Source organism: Haliotis rufescens, unplaced genomic scaffold, assembly GCF_023055435.1.
Source record: "Haliotis rufescens isolate VD_foot unplaced genomic scaffold, xgHalRufe1.0.p SCAF_7, whole genome shotgun sequence".
In the NCBI taxonomy this organism is placed as follows: domain Eukaryota; kingdom Metazoa; phylum Mollusca; class Gastropoda; order Lepetellida; family Haliotidae; genus Haliotis; species Haliotis rufescens.
Window position 1 is genome coordinate 23,103,014 of NW_025964361.1, and position 20,477 is coordinate 23,123,490.

At 39.8% G+C, this 20,477-nt stretch overlaps 2 protein-coding genes across 2 annotated transcripts; both read left to right on the forward strand.

Moving 5' to 3' along the window:
* Positions 1 to 871: 871 nt before the first annotated feature.
* LOC124137518 lies at positions 872 to 9,146 on the forward strand. Its single transcript, XM_046503851.2, has 4 exons — positions 872 to 1,139; positions 4,852 to 4,992; positions 6,082 to 6,257; positions 8,628 to 9,146. The coding sequence occupies exons 2-4, from the start codon at positions 4,853 to 4,855 to the stop codon at positions 8,819 to 8,821; spliced, it is 510 nt and encodes a 169-aa protein (XP_046359807.1). The 5' UTR covers positions 872 to 1,139; position 4,852; the 3' UTR covers positions 8,822 to 9,146.
* Positions 9,147 to 13,236: 4,090 nt separating this feature from the next.
* On the forward strand, positions 13,237 to 16,669 carry LOC124137519. The gene is made up of 4 exons (XM_046503852.2): positions 13,237 to 13,634; positions 14,047 to 14,134; positions 15,508 to 15,680; positions 15,989 to 16,669. Exons 1-4 carry the CDS (start codon positions 13,505 to 13,507, stop codon positions 16,036 to 16,038), a joined length of 441 nt encoding a protein of 146 aa, XP_046359808.1. The 5' UTR covers positions 13,237 to 13,504; the 3' UTR covers positions 16,039 to 16,669.
* The last annotated feature ends 3,808 nt before the right edge of the window (positions 16,670 to 20,477 follow it).

Sequence of the window (20,477 nt, forward strand, 5' to 3'; positions counted from 1 at the left end):
CACATGCAATATCAAGACAATATTCACCTGTATGGATGTCATATGCAATATCAAGACAGTATTCACCTGTATGGATGTCACATGCAATATCAAGACAATATTCGACTGTATGGGTGCCACATGCAATATCAAGACAATATTCACCTGTATGGATGTCACATGCAATATCAAGACAATATTCACCTGGATGGATGTCATATGCAATATCAAGACAATATTCACCTGTATGGATGTCATATGCGATATCAAGACAGTATTCACCAGTATGGACGTCACATACAATATCAAGAAAGTATTCACCTGGATGGATGTCACATGCGATATCAAGACAATATTCACCTGTATGGATGTCACATGCAATATCAAGACAGTATTCACCTGTATGGATGTCACATGCGATATCAAGACAGTATTCATCTGTATGGATGTCACATGTGATATCAGGACTGTTCATCTATATGGATGTCACATGCGATATCAGGACTGTTCATCTAACATCTGCATCACTTCGGGTTTAAAACGTCACGCTGAGACGCAGTGATTTAAATCATATATTGTTCAATGCGGTGTAAAACGTTACTCACTCACTCATAATCCTGAACATACATTTTGTACACCCTTGATCGTCATATTGAATACATTTTGAATACATTTCTAAGTTATAAATACTATTCATGCGTGCATGTCTTCAATAAACGAGCAGCTTTCTTTATAAGCTGCCAAATATGTTTACTTGGTGGTCAAATAGCATCTGAATGATTATAAAAATGCAAACATAGGCTACATTTAAGTAACACGTACTTAAATATCGGCGGTTTTAATGTGCTCCTGTACAAACACACCCCAATATATTCTGTTTTTCCAGATCTCGCTGAAAGTCATATCAATATCACCGGGAACACGGGTGCGTGGATTGCGACAGAGACACTCCCGTGTGTGTGTGGAGGGGGCAGAGTCGATACCACTCCATAAAATTACCAAACTGAAATTGCTTATGATGTGTACAAACCAAAATATTGACTTCGGTTCTCGTCAGTGGCAACCGGTTGTCTGGCATGTGTTTTTGAATGACACCGACATAGTGAAAGAGCTACGATACTAACTTAAGGATCTTGCCTGTCACAACTGTAGCTATTCAGGTGAGTTGTTTTGTTTTATGTTGACGATTGACCTAAAGACACAAACTTATAAGTGACCTATAGATGGCCTAGAAGATAAGCACTTATTAAGATGCTGCAATCTGTATTATAAAATCTTGTTGTACGACTGTGTATTTCCAGCGATTTGTTTTGGACAGGGTTTTATTGTACCGTGTTTAATACAGAGAGCTGGGCTACTTGACATAACCCCAGTGAAGATCACAGAACAAATACGACACTTAGGCAAATGAAAAATATACATGTAGTCATCTTTTGTTCAGCTTTCGTTAGATCCGGATTAATTAATCATTGAATAGCTTTGAATATTGACTATATACATGTATGTAGACGATCCCAGTGTAACATCCTTTAGTATATACATGTATGTAGACGATCCCAGTGTAACATCCTTTAGTATATACATGTATGTAGACGATCCCGGTGTAACATCTTTTAGTATATACATGTATGTAGACGATCCAAGCGTAAGATCGTTTAGTATACACCTGTATGTAGTCGACCCCAGTGTTACATCTGTTAGTATATACATGTATATAGACGATCCAAGTGTAACGTCCTTTAGTGTATACATGTATGTAGACGATCCCGGTGTAACATCCTTTAGTATATACATGTATATAGACGATCCAAGTGTAACGTCATTTAGTATATACATGTATGTAGGCGATCCCAGTGTAACGTCCTTTAGTATATACATGTATGTAGATGATCCAAGTGTAACGTCATTTAGTATATACATGTATGTAGACGATCCCGGTGTAACATCTTTTAGTATATACATGTATATAGACGATCCCAGTGTAACGTCCTTTAGTATATACATGTACATAGACGATCCCAGTGTAACGTCATTTAGTATATACATGTATGTAGACGATCCCGGTGTAATATCTTTTAGTATATACATGTATATAGACGATCCGAGTGTAACTTCATTTAGTATATACATGTACATAGACGATCCCAGTGTAACGTCATTAAGTATATACATGTATGTAGACGATCCCGTGTAACATCCGTTAGTATATACATGTATATAGACGATCCCAGTGTAACGTCCTTTAGTATATACATGTACATAGACGATCACAGTGTAACGTCATTTAGTATATACATGTATGAAGACGATCCCGGTGTAACATCTTTTAGTATATACATGTATATAGACGATCCGAGTGTAACGTCATTTAGTATATACATGTACATAGACGATCCAAGCGTAAGATCTTTTAGTATACACATGTATGTAGACGACCCCAGTGTTACATCCGTTAGTATATACATGTATATAGACGATCCAAGTGTAACGTCCTTTAGTGTATACATGTATGTAGACGATCCCGGTGTAACATCCTTTAGTATATACATGTATATAGACGATCCAAGTGTAACGTCCTTTAGTATATACATGTATGTAGGCGATCCCAGTGTAACGTCATTTAGTATATACATGTATGTGGACGATCCCAGTGTAACATCTTTTAGTATATGCATGTATATAGACGATCCAAGTGTAACGTCCTTTAGTATATACATGTATGTAGATGATCCAAGTGTAACGTCATTTAGTATATACATGTATGTGGACGATCCCGGTGTAACATCTTTTAGTATATACATGTATATAGACGATCCCAGTGTAACGTCCTTTAGTATATACATGTACATAGACGATCCCAGTGTAACGTCATTTAGTATATACATGTATGTAGACGATCCCGGTGTAACATCTTTTAGTATATACATGTATATAGACGATCCCAGTGTAACGTCCTTTAGTATATACATGTACATAGACGATCACAGTGTAACGTCATTTAGTATATACATGTATGAAGACGATCCCGGTGTAACATCTTTTAGTATATACATGTATATAGACGATCCGAGTGTAACGTCATTTAGTATATACATGTACATAGACGATCCAAGCGTAAGATCTTTTAGTATACACATGTATGTAGACGACCCCAGTGTTACATCCGTTAGTATATACATGTATATAGACGATCCAAGTGTAACGTCCTTTAGTGTATACATGTATGTAGACGATCCCGGTGTAACATCCTTTAGTATATACATGTATATAGACGATCCAAGTGTAACGTCCTTTAGTATATACATGTATGTAGGCGATCCCAGTGTAACGTCATTTAGTATATACATGTATGTGGACGATCCCAGTGTAACATCTTTTAGTATATACATGTATATAGACGATCCAAGTGTAACGTCCTTTAGTATATACATGTATGTAGATGATCCAAGTGTAACGTCATTTAGTATATACATGTATATAGACGATCCCGGTGTAACATCTTTTAGTATATACATGTATGTAGATGATCCAAGTGTAACATCTTTTAGTATATACATGTATGTAGATGATCCAAGTGTAACATCCTTTAGTATATACATGTATGTAGATGATCCAAGTGTAACGTCATTTAGTATATACATGTATGTGGACGATCCCGGTGTAACATCTTTTAGTATATACATGTATATAGACGATCCCAGTGTAACGTCCTATAGTATATACATGTACATAGACGATCCCAGTGTAACGTCATTTAGTATATACATGTATGTAGACGATCCCGGTGTAACATCTTTTAGTATATACATGTATATAGACGATCCGAGTGTAACGTCATTTAGTATATACATGTACATAGACGATCCCAGTGTAACGTCATTTAGTATTTACATGTATGTAGACGATCCCAGTGTAACATCCGTTAGTATATACATTTATATAGACGATCCCAGTGTAACGTCTTTTAGTATATACATGTATGTAGGCGATCCCAGTGTAACGTCTTTTAGTATATACATGTATGTAGACGATCCCAGTGTAACGTCATTTAGTATATACATGTATATAGACGATCCCGGTGTAACATCCGTTATTATATACATGTATATAGACGATCCCAGTGTAACATCCTTTAGTATATACATGTATGTAGACGATCCCAGTGTAACGTCCTTTAGTATATACATGTATGTAGACGATCCCAGTGTAACGTCATTTAGTATATACATGTATGTAGACGATCCCAGTGTAACGTCATTTAGTATATACATGTATGTAGACGATCCCAGTGTAACATCCGTTAGTATATACATTTATATAGACGATCCCAGTGTAACGTCCTTTAGTATATACATGTATGTAGACGATCCCGGTGTAGCGTCCGTTACTACATACATGTATGTAGACGATCCCAGTGTAACGTCCGTTAGTATATACATGTATATAGACGATCCGAGTGTAACGTCCGTTAGTATATACATGTATGTAGACGATCCCAGTGTAACGTCCGTTAGTATATACATGTATGTAGACGAACCCCGTGTAACGTCCTTTAGTATATACATGTATGTAGACGATCCCAGTGTAACGTCCGTTAGTATATACATGTATGTAGACGATCCCAGTGTAACGTCCTTTAGTATATACATGTATATAGACGATCCCAGTGTAACGTCATTTAGCATAGACATGGAGGGCTGGGATTTTATCGAAAATATTACATTACATCCCAAAAAGGAAATTGCCTGCCACCAAAATTACATTGTTGCAAGATGTTTTTAAATAGAAATCAGGCCTATAGTTGATATATGACTGTTGCACGTCATATCATGTCTTGATCAGTATTTTCTATTTGAAATGTATTCGCCCCAGAATGTCTCACGAATGCTGGAGGTACAACTCGTCCGATGTTGCCATCAGGACTGTCTTCTCGTGCTCCTGTGGTTGCTGTGGTGACGCTTACCAAAGATTCTGCTGTGATACGTCGTTCTGTGATCCAAACGGAAGATGCAGGTACGTTCTGTAAATCCAAAAAGGTGTGGTTATGTTCTGCGACCCGCATGGAAGATAGAATTTATTACAGTCTGTGATCCAAATGGAAGCTGTTCTGTAAAGTTATGTTATATCCTTGGATGTATATGTATAATGCCGATGTACCGTTGATAAGTTCACTCTCTCCTTTTGGTGATATATAGTTACACTCTATTGGAAGCTCTAGTAACGTTCTGTTATCCCCACAGGGTACTGTTACCTTCTGTTATATCTATAGATTTACACTCTCATCAAAATCAGATCCTAGTTTTCGCTACCGCCATTAGAAAACACATTCCGACTGTCACTTTCATGATCTGGTAAGCGACGCTCTGATTGGTTCGATGAAAGGTCCTTCTGACGTGACCAGTAATGGGATGTCCTCAGATCTTTGTTTAGCGACAACGAGAACTAAGATCTGATTTTAATGAGATTGATAGATTTAGATCAGTACATGGCTCAGGTAAGTTGTGATGTTTAACTTTTACTCACTTCCTCTATTGATGGCGTTGTTACGTTGTGGAAGCCGTTTTATGTTATGTGATCCAAATAGACATTGTAGTTGCGTCATGATGCGGTCACTCTAGCTTCATGATACAGACGATATTCCGAGTTTCGTCCCTGTGGCGCGTTAGAAACCTATTATTGTGGGTCGAATCCTAGATTGTTTCTAGGTTTGTTAGCACCAAACCCGTGCTCTTGGGTTTCACTAAGATGGCAAACGTCTGAGACCGGGCTTTCCTCCCACACAAGCTGACACGCGTGATATAATTGAAATACTGTGCAATGCGGCTTTTAACACAACTCACTTGACCTATTTTTCACAAATCTTTGTATATCTGTTAATCTCAAGGTGCTCCTGCTTATACAAACAGCCACAGTATTAAAGTCAATAACAAAGTGGACAGAAAGGAGGTAGACTTCGGTTGGTCACTATAACAAAGAACAGGATATAAACTGTCGGAAAAATTAAGACCAGTTGTTCTTGAGTAATGAGCCATTTCTTATAGCTAAAGTCTAATACATGTCCAGTAAGTGCATGAATAACGTATTTTTTCTATCTTCTTTCAGCGGTATTTACCTAAGCCATGCCAGTGTAATAGCTCTTATATGCGTGTCCTCGCTGATATTGATTGGGGCAGGGGTGGCACTTGTCTTGGTGTGTCGGATGAAGAAACGACCTTTCCTGTGGAAATCCGGAAGAACCCCTAAGGAAAAGATAAAAGAAATATTGAAAAGCGATAAAGGTAAAGAATGTTTCGGATGACATTTTATAGAAATACACTTTGTCACACTTTAAAATTGTATGCAATGATATTCGTCAAGTGCGCCTTTTTTCGGATCTTGTTTCAATTGAGATCTGAAAAAAATAGTTAATGTGCTTTTTGTTTGATAATGTCAACAATATTATTACATTTCAAGGGATAGATTCTTAAGGGATATTTTTTATCGTTATCAAAGGACTCCTTTATTTATTTTATGATTTATACAGATGACATTTTCGAAAAGGGAAATAATAACAATAACTGTCTGATATATATGTGAAATTGGCATTTCAAAGGGTTGTAGTGTAAGAACAGTTGACTGTGCAGCTGACTTCCTATGAATACAAATATATAAAAGAAATACTTGAACTTAAATTATGAATCTAAACTCTGTATTTTAGAAAGCTTCACTTGATTCGCAGCATTACATGTCGTGATCACATGACAACATATATGCACTGCGTATGCCATATTTTCTGCCAACTCGCTGTCCCGTTACAACATATGTGCACTTAGTGAGCCCTATTACCTGCCAACTCGCTGTCCCGTTACAACATATGTACACTTAATGTGCCCTATAACCTGCCAACTCGCTGTCCCGTTACAACATATGTGCACTTAGTGAGCCCTATTACCTGCCAACTCGCTGTCCCGTTACAACATATGTAAACTGAGTGTGCCCTATAACCTACCAACTCGCTGTCCCGTTACAACATATGTACACTTAATGAGCCCTATTACCTGCCAACTCGCTGTCCCGTTACAACATATGTACACTTCGTATGCCATATTACCTGCCAACTCGCTGTCCCGTTACAACATATGTGCACTTCGTATGCCATATTACCTGCCAACTCGCTGTCCCGTTACAACATATGTGCACTTCGTATGCCATATTACCTGCCAACTCGCTGTCCCGTTACAACATATGTACACTTAGTGTGCCCTATAACCTGCCAACTCGCTGTCCCGTTACAACATATGTATACTGAGTGTGCCCTATAACCTACCAACTCGCTGTCCCGTTACAGCATATGTACACTTAATGAGCCCTATTACCTGCCAACTCGCTGTCCCGTTACAACCTATGTGCACTTCGTATGCCATATTACCTGCCAACTCGCTGTCCCGTTACAACATATGTGCACTTCGTATGCCATATTACCTGCCAACTCGCTGTCCCGTTACAGCATATGTACACTTAGTGAGCCCTATAACCTGCCAACTCGCTGTCCCGTTACAACATATGTGCACTTCGTATGCCATATTACCTGCCAACTCGCTGTCCCGTTACAACATATGTGCACTTCGTATGCCATATTACCTGCCAACTCGCTGTCCCGTTACAACATATGTGCACTCCGTATGCCATATTACCTGCCAACTCGCTGTCCCGTTACAACATATGTTCACTTCGTATGCCATATTACCTGCCAACTCGCTGTCCCGTTACAACATATGTGCACTCCGTATGCCATATTACCTGCCAACTCGCTGTCCCGTTACAACATATGTGCACTTCGTATGCCCTATTACCTGCCAACTCGCTGTCCCGTTACAACATATGTGCACTTCGTATGTCATATTACCTGCCAACTCGCTGTCCCGTTACAACATATGTGCACTTCGTATGCCATATTACCTGCCACCTCGCTGTCCCGTTACAACATATGTGCACTTCGTATGCCATATTACCTGCCAACTCGCTGTCCCGTTACAACATATGTGCAGTTTGTATGCCATATTACATGCCATCTGACTATCCCGTTACAATATATGTTCACTTTGTATGCCGTATTACTTACCAACTTGTTATCCCTTTATAACATATAAATGTTTCAAGAAAAGTCTAAGATGACGATGAGGTTAAAAGTAGGTAATTAAAATATCTATAGTCACTGTGCTAACGTGCAGTGAAGGTGATTAGACAATCTACTTCAGTAAATTAGTCACAATAATATAGAGATTTGTTGCATAAATGGCATGATTGACAATATAATATCTACTGTTTATGTACCAGTAGAAGTCATATGATTCAATAAAGAGTTTGACAATTTGAAGTTATAACATGAATATTACCTTCCCTTTCTTCGTCTGCCTGGTAAAATGTCTCTTTTTGTGATATGTGTTGTACAGACTACTCTAGATAGGCTGGGGCAACGGTGGTTAAAGCTTTCGCTCGTCAGTCACGCCGAATACCCGGGTTTGACTCCCTACATGGGTACAATGTGTGAATCCCATTTCTGGTGTCCCCCGCTGTGATATTGCAGGAATATTGTTGAAAGCGGTGTAAAACCATACTCACGTAATATATATGCTACTTATCGCTGTATGTGTGCATATGTTATACAGACTACTCTGGAGAAGATGGCAGCAGTACCTCAGACCATCCGTATTACATCTACCCAGATTTCCCCCTGCCCCAAGACTTACAGATGCAGAAACATATGCAGCTGCAGACACAGACACAATCGCAGACACAGCAAGAGCAGCTGCAGACTCAGATACGGTCACAGACACGGAAAGAGCAGCTGTCCTATTGCTGACAGACGATGATTCATGCCTGAAAACCCGCCACGAGCATGTAGATAGACACGACGAGCAATGGCGTAGTCCTCAATGAGCCATGTCACCGGTTGATATATGACGTCACTTTTGTAAGAACTTTGTTGCGGCTGAGAAGATTATGCGTTACGTGACAAGAACAACACAAACACAAATTATCCTACACAGGGAACTTACGCCCTAATAATTGTAATACAATGGTTCAATGTAGTTCTTCTACAAACCATCAGTAGACGGGTGTGTCTTGATTCACGCCCAGTCAACTCCAGCTACATCGGGGTAAAGATCGTGTCTGCGCCAGGTAATCCAGCGGTTCAGACCGCCGGGCCAGCGGGGGTGGGGGGGGGGGGGGGGGGGGGGGGGGGGGGGGGGGGGGGGGGGGGGGGGGGGTGTCAAGTCTCACGTGGTAACCACCACACCGGCACTCACGCCAAGCATGGGGCACTTATGATCTGTGCTGCCTGGCATTCCCAATTGGGAGAGATGAACGACGCGAGAACTATATATATATATATAATATATATAACGCCAACGCAAGGGAACAAGCAGCGTCGACCATCCGCAGAAACATATTTCACTTAATGTTCTCGACACTACAAACACAATTATATTGAATGTGCTTATTTATTCTGTTGGATCTGTGTATATATGTAGGAAATAGAAGTGTGCACCATTTCAGCTACACCTGGATGTCTTCCGTTAAAGAACATTATTACCCTTAATTTATTGACATTTCAACTGGCATTCTATTCTGGTAACCTCACTTTGTTGAGGTGTATGTTGAACAGAAACATTTATGGAGTGATATGATTTTTATAGTTGGTAGCCCCACTGGGGTTGACCTGTGATATTTCGGAGAGCGCTGTCATGACAAATGTCTATCCTATAACTTCAGTGGCACAATCACATGTTACAGTATCTATCTTATAATCTTAGGACAACCTAGCATAATGCATGAAATGCAACAGTATCCTGAAGCTACTGTTCCCATTGATTCACAAGGAATCGGTGTAATGTATATGTAACTGTCACGTAGATATACAGTCGTCGCCCAGAAGGTGAGGTCTCCACACTAACAATGTCCGAACTTCCGGGTAGTACTATATATGCAATACACGTAGCTAGCCTGATATATGTCAAAGCTAGTCATTGTCGTCTATCACAGACATGTGCACAGTTATATTGTGTGTCACGTAAGAATGTGCTAGATAACAAAGCATGAAGCGTTTGGACTTGTTTCAAGAGTTAGATTATGTCCGCATGATACGTGTGTGGTTCAGAAAGAACAGTGGAGACGCAACACTAGGCAGGGAGTCAATCCCGGGATAAACCTATTCTCACCAATTCCGAGTACTTATATGCATACAAAACAATCTCGTGAACCGGACGATGTGAAAGTTAACACATTGTTTATGTTAAAGAGGAACCCATAAACGAATAATCTTCAGAAATACTTTTCATTTGGCTATATCTAGACTTTTCTTATCCCTTTCCGGTATTGCGAATGCTGTCGAAGCATTTGCCGATAAATGAGCTAAAAGAGAAGAGGAGTGTTGAATGTCTTTGGGTTAAGTCAGTGATGTAGTCATTGATAGAATGCACAAACTGAAAAAGGAGACACAGAATTGGAATAAACCCGTTCTGTCCAAGTCAGCTGCCATCCAACGTATGGCTGCCCTGCATGAAAAGTTTGCAGTTGCTCTCACTTACAAGGCCTCAGATAACATAACCATTATATGTAAGCATCAATTGCAAGCATCAATTGTTTGATCAAAGAACTTGGTATAAGTGACATATCAAATAATGCCACATATAAGGCCAGTATGTTAACTGAGGATGAAATCTGCCAAAACCATGCATCAGTTCTATCAACTTTGACTTGACTCTAAAACCTGTCCATTCCACTGGTACAAAGAGAGATACATTGCCGGGTCCAGCAAATGTTACACCAAATCCCTGTCTCGATTATTAACCATAATTCTTAATACAATCAAGGAAGGACTTCCTCTATATTCACAGAAAGTATTGTGACAAGTGGAATTAATACCACTATCCGCAAAAACTCAAAGGATTTGCTTGACTTTTTACAATCTCAGAAAGGAACCAGGTTCAATTCTGTCAAAACACTTGAATTTTCAACTTTGTCCACCACTATCTCACATGACAAATTTAAGAAAAAACTTCATTCCTTGATCCATGGGGCTTTTGTTACAAAACTAAAGATACAGTTCGATATCTATCCAGAGGTTCCGGTCAATTTGTCAAAAATGAAAGCAAATGCGATCTGAAGTGTACTGAGAAAATATGTGAAATACTGGACTTCTTCATTGATAACATCTTTGTAAAATTTGAGGGGAAAGACATTTAGGCAAGAAGTAGGCATCCCCAATGGGCATCAATTGTGCTCCCCTTCTTGCGGATCTGTTTCTTTATGCATATGAGTAAGAATTTCTGTTCGGATTAGCAAATTCAAAACAAGGTTATTTGGCCAAGAAGTTTAACTTAAGCTTCAGGTATGTCGATGATCTGATATCGTTCAATAACCATCACACATCCAATTCCCTTCCACTAATTTACCCTCCTGAACTAGAAATAAAGAAGATCAGTGAGACTGCTTCATCTGTTTCATATTCAGATCTATGCATAAAGATTCAGAATAACAAAACACTCTCCACAAAACTGTATGACAAGAGGGATGACTTCAACTTTTCAATAGTCAAATTTCCCTTTATGATGAGCAATATTCCTGCAGCTGCAGCCCTTATCGTCCATATTTCACATTTTTAGGTACAAACGAGCATGCATTTCTACCAAGATTTCACAAAGCGTCATATGTCTCTTGCTCAAAGTTGTTTCATCAAGGTTACAACATTCAAGGCCTTAGTTATGAGGTCAAAATGTTTTATGGAAGACATGTAGAGGACATTTCCAAATTTGCCGCATCCGTGACAAGAATAATGTCCAATGCAATTCCTTATTTTGACCTGTACCATATGTTCCCGTGTTTTTGCTGGTGAAGAATTATTGACTAATGTCTTGCTCCTCTCAGGCAGGATACGCTTACCTGGTACCACCACTATTTCATAGTGATTCATAAACACATGCTCATGATATGGTCGTAATCGTACAATCGACTCCGATTCGGCAGAGATTACTAATGATTATTAAAAGGGTGTCAAGGCTTTTATTTACAGTAATCCGGAAGCAGGATTTACGATGTCCGGACTATATCTTCGATTTTCTGTGTTGTCCTTACTACCATTCAAATGGAGTTAGTCACTATACATTCCAGACATTCAACGATGGATTGCTGTAGACATAAAAAAGCTAAAGAACATTCTAACAACAAACAGCCATCAATGGCTATCTTTTGAAAAAATATCGATATGATACCTAATCTTATAATGAAAGTATCATTTGTCTCTTGTGTGTCACTAACTTCGGGTTTGAAATTTGCATAAGAAAAGATACATGATGCACTATGAAATAATATCTCGACGTCGAAGCGTTCAGCCCAGAACAGACATTGTGCTGTGTAACAGAGCGAATTAACACACTCAACACGTTTAGGACTTTAGGTTTGTCGAAGCACTTAACGGTTTATACATACACTTCTAAGAGCCAGACACATTCAAAAAGCTATTTGCATTCGGTATAATTGGTTATGCTAACTAATGACATTTGTAGCAACAAAATAGTCCCAGTTGAATAGCAAGTGATGTCGTGTCAAATAACAACTGAAGGAATATACACAATATCATTTCTAGTAACAATGGTTCTCCAACTAATGATATGCATACACAATCGGGATCAGTTCATGGAAAGATGATTATTTAACCTACATTGCTCAACTACTGAATTCATAGTCCAATCCATAAGAAACTAATCTCGCCTTTGTGCACTCTAAATGTATAATGGGTTCCCTCTGAGGGTTGAATATTATACTCGTGTGAATATTGGCTGTCACTCTTGATGTAATATGCATGTAGTTTGCGAGATATACACTGCACTATACTGCAAGAAAAAGCCTCAAGTACATGCGCTTACCACTGCCTCCGTGGTCTAGTGGTGGAGTGTCTGCCCGGAGTGCGGAGGGTCATACCAAAAGACGGTAAACGATGGTACTTGTTGTCACCCTGCCTGCCGATCCAGCAAGGACTAGTCGGCTCCAAATCAGTATACTGTGCCTGAGTAGGGTATTAATTTTAAACTGCTTCAAGATATCTCAATAAGCTCTCTCTATATATAAGTGCAATGATCTTAAATCCCATTTCAATGACACCATGTGTTCGCGAAAAGGATAAGCAAAGTCTTCAATAACAAAAGGACTACTAATATCCTTTAGTACTCGATAGAAACGCCCAGAACTAAGCACAGACAATCGGAATAATATTTTCGTTAGTGCGGGTCAACGGTCGAGTTATAATCGTAGAAAACGTTCAGGCCTTTTCGTCCTTGTTACACGTCCAACCTGCCTTCAGCGACAATGTGCTAGGGCCAGGGTGTGGCGTACTCTGTGTGTCCGACCTGACAGAGAGTGGCCGATACGTTAATCTCTATCACGTCAACATAGTTTTAACCTCACGTTTGTCAACATTGTCCCCCTCGAACTCCTAGTGACGGGTCGGTTGTGCGTGTTGTGTGGTCAGTTTCTATGCTAAACAATGCTATGTAAACCAACATTTGGCAACTTTTGTATAGTGTCATTACTACATTGTATTTGGTCCTATGAGAACACTATGGGCATACATGCATCCTTCTTCGCCCTTCTTGCGACATTTGCTGCAATAACAGGTCAGTAGACTAAGTCTTTGTGCCCTGATACCATCACAATACCATATAGATATAAGATGTTTACAGTGCTGTGTATAGATTTTGGAAACTAAATAAAAAGTTATTTTGAGGATGAATATATTTTTGAGCGATTGAAAAATTTATCACTTTAGGAATTCCCAGAAAGGTAAATATTTATATGAGTCACACGAGTACACAAGAACCAACTCAATTCTTCTGTACAAAGTTGTTTGAAAGCTCATTTTATACATCATCAGAATTAATGTAACAGTTCAATTTCATTTGGTCAAGCGAATACAATGAACTAGTGTGCAAATAATTTATTAAATGGTGCTACAATTGCATGTTAGCATTGCATGAATACAGACGTTTAGAAAAATGGCTTTGGAATAATATTCACATTTTCTTGTAGGCGTCGATTGTCAGTATGGCAGCGCTGCACTTAACGCGGCGGCCGGAGCGGCCTTGCATACTGCTGGTGCAGCCACTGGCATTGTCAGGTATATGGTCGTCCGAAAACCAGCACTACCGTACAGTACAGAATTTGTATTCTCTCAAATATACACATGGTGACAGAGAGAACATACATCATAACATCATATATGCACACATGATATATACAAGTCAAAACAAACACAGACACTTTTTAGTTTAGTTTGAGAGTTTACCTAGCAGGGGTACATAATCATTTTGCATTATATATTTTAACTGTGGGATTGGTACCCAAAAAATGGAATTCATTACATATTGTTAAATTACACAGATTACATAGTCTATTTTCTTTTTTTATGTCATACCATCGTCCGGTCTCAATAGGGAGTCTGTGGTTTGTTGTTCTTATTTAAGTGAGTGAATGGTATCCTCCAAATTAAAAGTGCCTGTCTAGTATCCACTTGAATGTAAGGGGACTTACAAGTATGCCCATCAACGTAAGGGGATTCACTAGTATGCCCTTAAACGTAAGGGTTTTCACTCGTTTGCTTTTGAATGTAAGGGGATTCACAAGTATGCCCATCAACGTAAGGAGATTCACTGGTATGCCCTTAATGTAAGGGGATTCACTCGTATGCCCTTGAATGTAAGGGGATGCACTCGTATGCCCTTAAATGTGAGGGGATTCACTCGTATGCCCTTGAATGTAAGGGGATTCACTCGTATGCCCTTAAATGTGAGGGGATTCACTCGTATGCCCTTGAATGTAAGGGGATTCACTCGTATGCCCTTAAATGTGAGGGGATTCACTCGTATGCCCTTGAATGTAAGGGGATTCACTCGTATGCCCTTAAATGTGAGGGGATTCACTCGTATGCCCTTGAATGTAAGGGGATTCACTCGTATACTCGTGAATGTAGGTTGGTTCACTGGTATGCCCCTGAATGTAAGGAGGTTCACGAGTATGCCAAGGAATATAAGGAGCTTCACAAGTATGTGTCCTCTTGAATTCATTGCTATAGTCTTCGACGTGACGGGAATTGACTAATCTAATAATATGACAATACGGGTAGGCTACTCTTGTACCTTGGGAATGCACAAGCATATTCCTGCACGTAACGAGAGGCTACTAGCTGACAAGTATCCTCAGGGTTAGCCTTAGATGACTCGGACACCCCTGTCCCTCAACTGGTTGTAGAAATAAACCTGGCATCACGATCCCATACACGTGTTCAACGTTCAATGCTTACTTGCTCAATAAACTTTCCCCCTGTTATCATATTAAGTGACCACTTTAGAAAAAATGTTTGGCAATTATAAGTTTATTTTTATCGCGACCAACGGCCCTCTGTTTTTAGAAAAAGGGTAATTAAGCTGGAAATAGAATTAACAAAATAGAATTTAAAATAACCTTAATTTTACTTTGGTATTGTTCTCACAGTAAAGGGTTAAGCACAGTTATCATCGTCGTGATCGTCATCGCCGTCCTCATCGTTCTGGCTGTCATCGGCTGCATCATCTGCTGTGTAGTCAGTTGCTCCAAGGGAAAGAGGTCGGGAAGGGTTATCGCACCTGTGAACACCCAACCACAAGTGACAGTCGCGACAACCACTGGTAGGCCGTAACTTGTTTCTAATTTCTTTTGCCCAATGCTCATGGTCAAGCTCTTACACATAGGTTCACCACATCCACCTGTTCGACTGAGGTTTGTCCGCCATTCGTTCCAGGATCTGATGATCAATTAATCGAATTAAGATTCGCTCGATTATAACTGTTGATCTCGATTCAACTTGTTAGACAATTTTCATCTATATTATGCGTTGAATGGCGTTGAAGGCGGACCCAAACTCACTAGTATGTTTAGATCATGTATTGAGAGCATACAGGTCACAGTATAACATAAAAACACTTCTGGTTTTCAGTCCCTCCAGGAAACACTGGAATGGCACCGGTTCCACATCACACACACTAACAGTTACAACAGCATACACGGGACACAGTGGCGGTGTCAGTCCTCGCCTACAGCAGTAAACTGACTGTATCTAGTATTGACGTCATTGATAAGGAATAGGGGACACGGAACACCAACGTCAAAGACGCCACAATTCGCAATCCACAGAGTTGCGGTCCTTAGATATGTGCCAGAATTCTAAATCTCAGATTCGCCCTGAGGTAATTCTTGGTTTGCCAGCACAATACCCGTGCCCGTGGGTTTCTCCAAAGTGGTAAACGGCTAAGACCTTGGATAAATTCGAGCTTTCTCACCCCTTTGAGCTGGCACGCCTCGATATAACTGAAATATTGTTCAAAGCGTTTAAACCAAAACTTACTCAATCTTTTCAACTGAGATAATCTGATTTTATTTTTTTAAACTAAGATAACAATGGATTACAGGACCTTAAATTATGAGAGTCAGTTCAATGATATGACGTCGTGTTTATAAGGACCGCTTCGTAAGGCACCAAGACTGAACATGGCGTGGATAAGCCAAATCATCGTAACACAATATTTATAAGTTTGAGTGAAAATAACCTTCCAATAGGTGATTGTTAACATATTATTCTGTGATTTAATAAGTTGTTATTTTATCTTGTGAATAAACAACACGTGGTATTTGGAATATGTTCTCTGATATGTACATCTCTGTCAGTACAACGCATTCTGCCATCGCTGGAGAACATCTTAATTCCGTCTCCATAAACCAATCTTAGCACTAAGATGACAATAATTCCCAAAGTAACACAGTAACAGGCTGCCTAAGCACTATTCCAGCAGTATAACGGCGGGGGACACCAGAAATGGGCTTCACACATTGTATCGATGCTGGGAATCGAACCCGGGTCTTCGGTGTGACGAGCGAACGCTTTAACCACTAGGCTACCCGAGCGCCCCAAGAGACGTTAAAAGATTGTTAAAGCTGAATGTTTCACTTTTAATACAGTAAACTGACTCCGACCCAACTAGTCCTTGTTTTTAGCCCCTTATGCCGAGCGCCAAACAGGGTAACAACAAGTACCATCTTTTAACGTCTTTTGGTATGACGCGATCAGGGATCGGACCACTAGGCTACCCCACCGCCCCAACACACACAGTACATTGTAACTCGCACAGTATGTCCCATGTTTTACTCAAGGAAAGTCGTAGCGTGAATATCGTATTGTCTAATGGCTCTCCTAAAACGTGGTGTATATTATGCTGATACATTTCCTAAATAAATCGACGTAAAACACTATGTTTTAGATTATTTAGACACTTGTGCATGGCAGCACACTGAGTATTTCGAACATCCAGATCCTCCCTGTCCTGGCACACTGCATGCTCCGTTCATATTCATATGCAAATAACTTTCAGCAGGGCTTCTAGAAGTCTGTCGTTCAGGCCCAATTCCCTGTCGAGTTGGGTCTCTTATCCGTGACGGGTTCCAAAGATAGATTGGTCCTCAACCTGTCAGCACAATACCCGAGTTAGTGACGATCCTAGCCTAGATAATACCTTCATTTAAACATTAATTTTGTCTGTGAGCACAATGACCTTGTTCTTGGGAAACGTTCACCACCTGTGTCACACTCATTCACTAGAACTGAAATAGTGTTCGCTAACACCACTCATTCTCAGTATATATATTTCATCGTGACCAATTCAGTTATAATCGCGTACAGACCGTATACGATTACTATTCTCAACCACCTCATGTATGTCATATGGACATATCGTTTACTGGCACAAGATTCACATCAAACTACACTTGTGATGCTTTTTCAACATGTTCATTAAATATTGAATCTCCAGTCCATCAGTAACTCAGTATTCATTCCTAATAGAGATCGGTTTCAATACATTGTTTGTTTATCTGTCGACTAGTAACACACCAACAGTCTGACTGCATGTGTACCTAGAACATTGATCCACGTCAGATAAATGTACCTTAGCATGTACCGTAGTACCTTACCGTTGTTCATTTGTCGTGATCAATTCCACATGTTATTACTTAAAAACAAACTATGTTAATCAACTGATAAGGGAAGATTTCGCTGAAAAGTATTAATAGTATATACGCTATTAGTTGCAAAGTGAAGAGATTATTTGCTTTGAAATGCTTCCTTATTCATTGCAATAAACGGAATCTCTATCTCAAGCTGGTTTCACAAACCGTTTGTCCAGGCCAGACAGATAATAGACTCCATGCCGTGATGCTTATGCCGGCCACTGGAAGCCATTCGGTGATCATGGGTGAGGTATTTGATACCACCGCCACTAACACTATTACGTCTGAACGGACAGTCTACAATCAAGCACGGTCGGGATTAACAACTTGAGCTTATATCTGTATCAAGCGCGAGTCATTGCATGAAAGAACGCCATGTTGGATATAAAACATATAACAATTGTAATTAGTAGATATTGTTTGCAAACCTATAACATTTCATATCTTTCAATATATTTACACGCAGATAACACAGAGACACCAACACAATGTCTGTCACAGAAACCATGTTGGCATTCACTGTCTAATGTCACCAACACAATGTCTGTCACAGAAACCATGTTGGCATTCACTGTCTAATGTCACCAACACAATGTCTGTCACAGAAAACATGTTGGCATTCACTGTCTAATGTCACCAACACAATGTCTGTCACAGAAAACATGTTGGCATTCACTGTCTAATGTCCCCAACACAATATCTGTCAAAGAAAACATGTTGGCATTCACTGTCTAATGTCACCAACACAATGTCTGTCACAGAAAACATGTTGGCATTCACTGTCTAATGTCCCCAACACTATGTCTCCGTCACAGACAACGAAGAGAACCAAACACTATGCCTCTGCCAAAGACAACGAAGAGAACCAAACACTTTGTTTCTGCCACAGACAACGGAAAGAACCAGACACTGTGTCTCTACAATAGGCAACATGTTCTCATTCTATGCCACAAACAACAGAAAGAACCAAACACTATGTCTCTACAATAGGCAACATGAACTCATTCTATGCCACAGACAACAGAAAGAACCAAACACTATGTCTCTGCAATGGGCAACATGTTCTCATTCTAAGCCACAGACAACAGAAAGAACCAAACACTGTCTCTGCAATGGGCAACATGTTCTCATTCTATGCCACAGACAACAGAAAGAACCAAACACTATGTCTCTGCAATGGGCAACATGTTCTCATTCTATGCCACAGACAACGCAGAGAACCAAACACTGTCTCTGACACAGTCAGCCTATTGACATTCACTATATAATGTCTCCAATATTATGTCTTTGTCACAGACAAAAAGCAGAGAACCAAACAGTATGTCTCTGTAGGTTAACATGTTAGTAGATAACCTCCAAATCTTCCTTAGTTTCATATATCCCCAAACGCCTAGTGTCTTTTGAAACAAATGTACATTTGAAATTGAAATCATTTTGATATATAGATCTATATATGTAACTTTCCACAAATACCAAGACGAGTGGGTAAAAAGACCACTGTAAATTTATCCTTGTGCTCCAATTTTTGAGTCTGTCCTAATACTTGGAAGGGTAGTCAGTTAACTATTATTACAAAACAGGTACAACATGTGTAAATAAAAAATCAATTTCGGGATCTGAATTCGGGATCAGTGTGTAATTATTTTGTAAAGAAAATCAAATTTTGATGAAACGATTGTGATGAAAATATAAATTTAGTCATGCTATTATATTTTCTGTTGTATGCTGTAAACACCAGATGATGGACTGATTTGTTGATTGTAGTAATCATATTACCAGAACATATGTGTCATGTTACGGAGTACCATCCATGTTTGATCACAACACACGCAGAGGTCGTGTGAGGGCGTCAAGGACAGCGTAAAGGGCAACAACGTGATGACACAGGTTAATGTCATTTGCCTTTCAGAAAGGTTAAAGTCATCTCGATTTGTATTTAATTCCAGACATGGCTACCCAGAGCATCCCTCACACATACACATACACACGCGCGCGCGCACGCACGCACGCACGCACGGAACAAAGAGACCCACACTCATACAGACACAGACACACACACGCGCGCGCACACACGCACACGCACACGCACGCACGCATGCACGCGCACACACACACACACGCACGCACGCACGCACACAAAGCCTTTGAACAATGAACATTTAGCAGGAAGGGTGTGCGTGTGTGTACATTGTTTTTTTGCAATGCGTTTTAAACAATATCGGTGAAGGAACATCCCAAATATGCTTTAAATATTGCACCCATGTGGAGAATCGAACCTGGGTCCTGCGCGTGGCGAGCGAAGACTTTAACCATAAGGCTACCACACACAGGAAGGGAATGTACAGGCATATCTATTGACGTCTAAGTAACACAATGCAATGAAAGGTATGTCGACCAGGACATGTCCTCGATGTTGTGATCCTGGG

Excerpts from the sequence above, each read along its gene's own strand:
- LOC124137518 (XM_046503851.2), top strand. The coding sequence starts at position 4,853 with ATGTCTCACGAATGCTGGAGGTACAACTCGTCCGATGTTGCCATCAGG. Across the intron at positions 4,993-6,081 it reads GATCCAAACGGAAGATGCAG|CGGTATTTACCTAAGCCATG; the intron begins GTACGTTCTGTA and ends ATCTTCTTTCAG. Across the intron at positions 6,258-8,627 it reads AATATTGAAAAGCGATAAAG|ACTACTCTGGAGAAGATGGC; the intron begins GTAAAGAATGTT and ends TATGTTATACAG.
- LOC124137519 (XM_046503852.2), top strand. The coding sequence starts at position 13,505 with ATGCTATGTAAACCAACATTTGGCAACTTTTGTATAGTGTCATTACTA. Across the intron at positions 13,635-14,046 it reads GACATTTGCTGCAATAACAG|GCGTCGATTGTCAGTATGGC; the intron begins GTCAGTAGACTA and ends ATTTTCTTGTAG. Across the intron at positions 15,681-15,988 it reads GACAGTCGCGACAACCACTG|TCCCTCCAGGAAACACTGGA; the intron begins GTAGGCCGTAAC and ends TCTGGTTTTCAG.